Source organism: Elaeis guineensis, chromosome 13, assembly GCF_000442705.2.
Source record: "Elaeis guineensis isolate ETL-2024a chromosome 13, EG11, whole genome shotgun sequence".
Classification (NCBI taxonomy): Eukaryota; Viridiplantae; Streptophyta; class Magnoliopsida; order Arecales; family Arecaceae; genus Elaeis; species Elaeis guineensis.
In genome coordinates, this window is record NC_026005.2 from 18,432,861 (window position 1) to 18,435,324 (window position 2,464).

Genomic DNA, 2,464 nt, shown 5'->3' on the forward strand with positions numbered 1-2,464 from the left:
AGCCAAATGTACATATATCATATCTTTTCTTTTCTTTCTTTTCTTTTTTTTTTTTTAATTTGTGGAGGTGATCAAGGGAGTTGTGCACACCATCCGCGGGCTTTAAGTACATATATCATATCAAGACACAACTGCTATTATGAAAAATTCAACTAATTAAAGAAAACACTCGAAACATGCAATGGATTATTTCAAATATCCTGGAGACATCCCTCCTTATCTTTCATGCATACATCATCTCCCAATATTCCGAACTTAACCATGTCTAGGGTTTCGCTTTAAAGGCTAAGGTTGGTATCGGGAGTTTTGGAGCAGCGCTGGATGCCAGCCACCGAGGTGACGCGCTTGCATCTAGGGCACATGATGATGGTGGTGGTGCGTGCAGCCACAAGAAGGGCATGTAGCTCCTTCACCTCTTGCTGGAGCCTCTGGTTCTCCTCCATCAGTAACTTGAACCGCTGCTTTAGCAATTTGCATTCATTCTTGGCCCGTCTCAGTTTGATCCTGCAACTTGAAAGGAAATAAATGTTAGAAAGTGAGCATGGTAATCGAGATCATGTTATATATATTAATAAAAAAAACTTTTCTAAAGCACTTCCTGACATTTTACAGATTTACATTATTTACTTTGCCACAAGGGATCATAATCCTGTTAACTGTATGCATTTGCTGAGGATTTATGGATTAACAAACATGACAGGCAAAAGATCTCGAAAAATTGACTGCCATATTTGAAGCAGTCCAAAGAAAAGTGCCGATTTATGCCACTAACAACAAATGTGCTATTAGTATATATATATATATATTAATGGAAATGATGACATGCCAAGTTTTTAGCATTACTTATCTGAATAACATTTGTGATGGCATATTTCAGTACTAGAACTGTTGCCAAGAAACGAGACCAGTGCCTCGAAACGGTTTAAAATAAGAACGCAAATTTCCCAATATAATAAAAGCAAATTATCATCCCAATATACCCCTACTAAGAACGCAAATTTCCCGTGAAAGCTTCATCATATTCTTCCCAAAATGCCCCCATCATCACTTCCAAGGCTACGAGGGATGGTGCTGCACTCACCGAGCCCGCCGGTTCTGAAACCAGACCTCCACCTGGCGCGGCGTCAGCTTCACCTTCGGAGCCAACTCCTCCTTGGCGCTCTGAAACAAATTAACAAGCATCATTAGCTTAACAAAAATAACAAACTCCATTAATCCGAACGTCAGCATTAATTAATTCCATTAACTTCATTCAGTTTATAAAGAGACGCGAGAGTTTTCTGGGAATAAAAGGGGTGATATTTTGGGAAGATATTAAGGCAAAGGGCTTTAATATAATATATATCGTCTCTTACGTGGCTGAGGACACAGTTCTTCCTGAATGTGTCTTCCAGCAACTGGGTTTGCTCCTCGGAGAGGCGGAGCCTTTTGGGCCGTGGGTTTCCATTTTCTCCATCCTCACTATCATCTGCTCCTCCCATCAGGATCTCCTCCTCGTCCTCTTCCTCTTTCTCTTCCTCATCTTTGTCAGCAGGTGGCTCGTTTATGTCCAACTCCCTCACCTTGCGACCAGCTTTTTCTTCACAAAGCAAACAAGTATAAGGCACACATGCAGAGATCCAAAACCGAAGAACTTCTCAACAAAAAAAGGTAATTTATAAAAAAACACTCAAGAACTTACACTCCATTTAAAGTTCTTTGCCGTAAGAAAATCCTAGTTTCGACTGAAGAAAGATTGTTTTTCAATTCTAATTAGAAGAGAGAAATTTGCATGTGTACACGCACGTGTGTGTACGCTCGCACGCGTGCACGCGAGTGTGTGTGAAAACCATTGTCATGACGGCCCAGGTCTTTCTCCATCAAGTATATGTGGGACAGACTATAAAGCATAGATCAAATCTGATGAATTAAAGAAAATCTGGCAGATTTTATATGAGCCATGCACCAACACCAATTAAGTCGTACCTCGCAAGGTAAAAAGTGCTAAATGAAAAAAGAATAGCACCTACACTGCCAACTAGAGGAGATCAAACATCGAGATTAATGGAGAATTAATCATAAAAAAAAAAGGTCAGAACAGAAGGAAAGGGGAGAGAAGTACTCCAAACTCACCAGGCCCACAAGAAAAACTTTCTCCAGGGACGGCAATGGTCTGCTTGACACCTGAAGGGCTCTTCCCCGGTTCCTCCATTCTATCTCCAAGAAACCACCACAACACTGGAAAAGAAAAGAGACAACGAAGGGTTTGACCAGCGTCGTCGCAACAGTGAGTTAAAACTGCCTTGTTTTGGACATGCGAAATTCTTTGCACACCGCCCGCGGTGTCCAAAATCCCGACATGGAGCTTACGAGCTCATCTGGGCCACGTGTCCATAATTCTTTTTTTTTTTTTTCATGAAATATGAAATAATAAAAAAAAATTTAAAAATTTATATCATCCTATGCTGATATTATAATATTTGCA

At 40.5% G+C, this 2,464-nt stretch overlaps 1 protein-coding gene across 1 annotated transcript; it reads right to left on the reverse strand.

Annotated features, from left to right (window-relative positions):
- Positions 1 to 278: 278 nt before the first annotated feature.
- Positions 279 to 2,227, reverse strand: LOC105056347 (homeobox-leucine zipper protein HOX3). Its single transcript, XM_010938514.2, has 4 exons — positions 2,113 to 2,227; positions 1,356 to 1,579; positions 1,082 to 1,161; positions 279 to 504 (listed from the first exon to the last, which is right to left on the reverse strand). The coding sequence occupies exons 1-4, from the start codon at positions 2,189 to 2,191 to the stop codon at positions 279 to 281; spliced, it is 609 nt and encodes a 202-aa protein (XP_010936816.1). The 5' UTR covers positions 2,192 to 2,227.
- Positions 2,228 to 2,464: the final 237 nt, after the last annotated feature.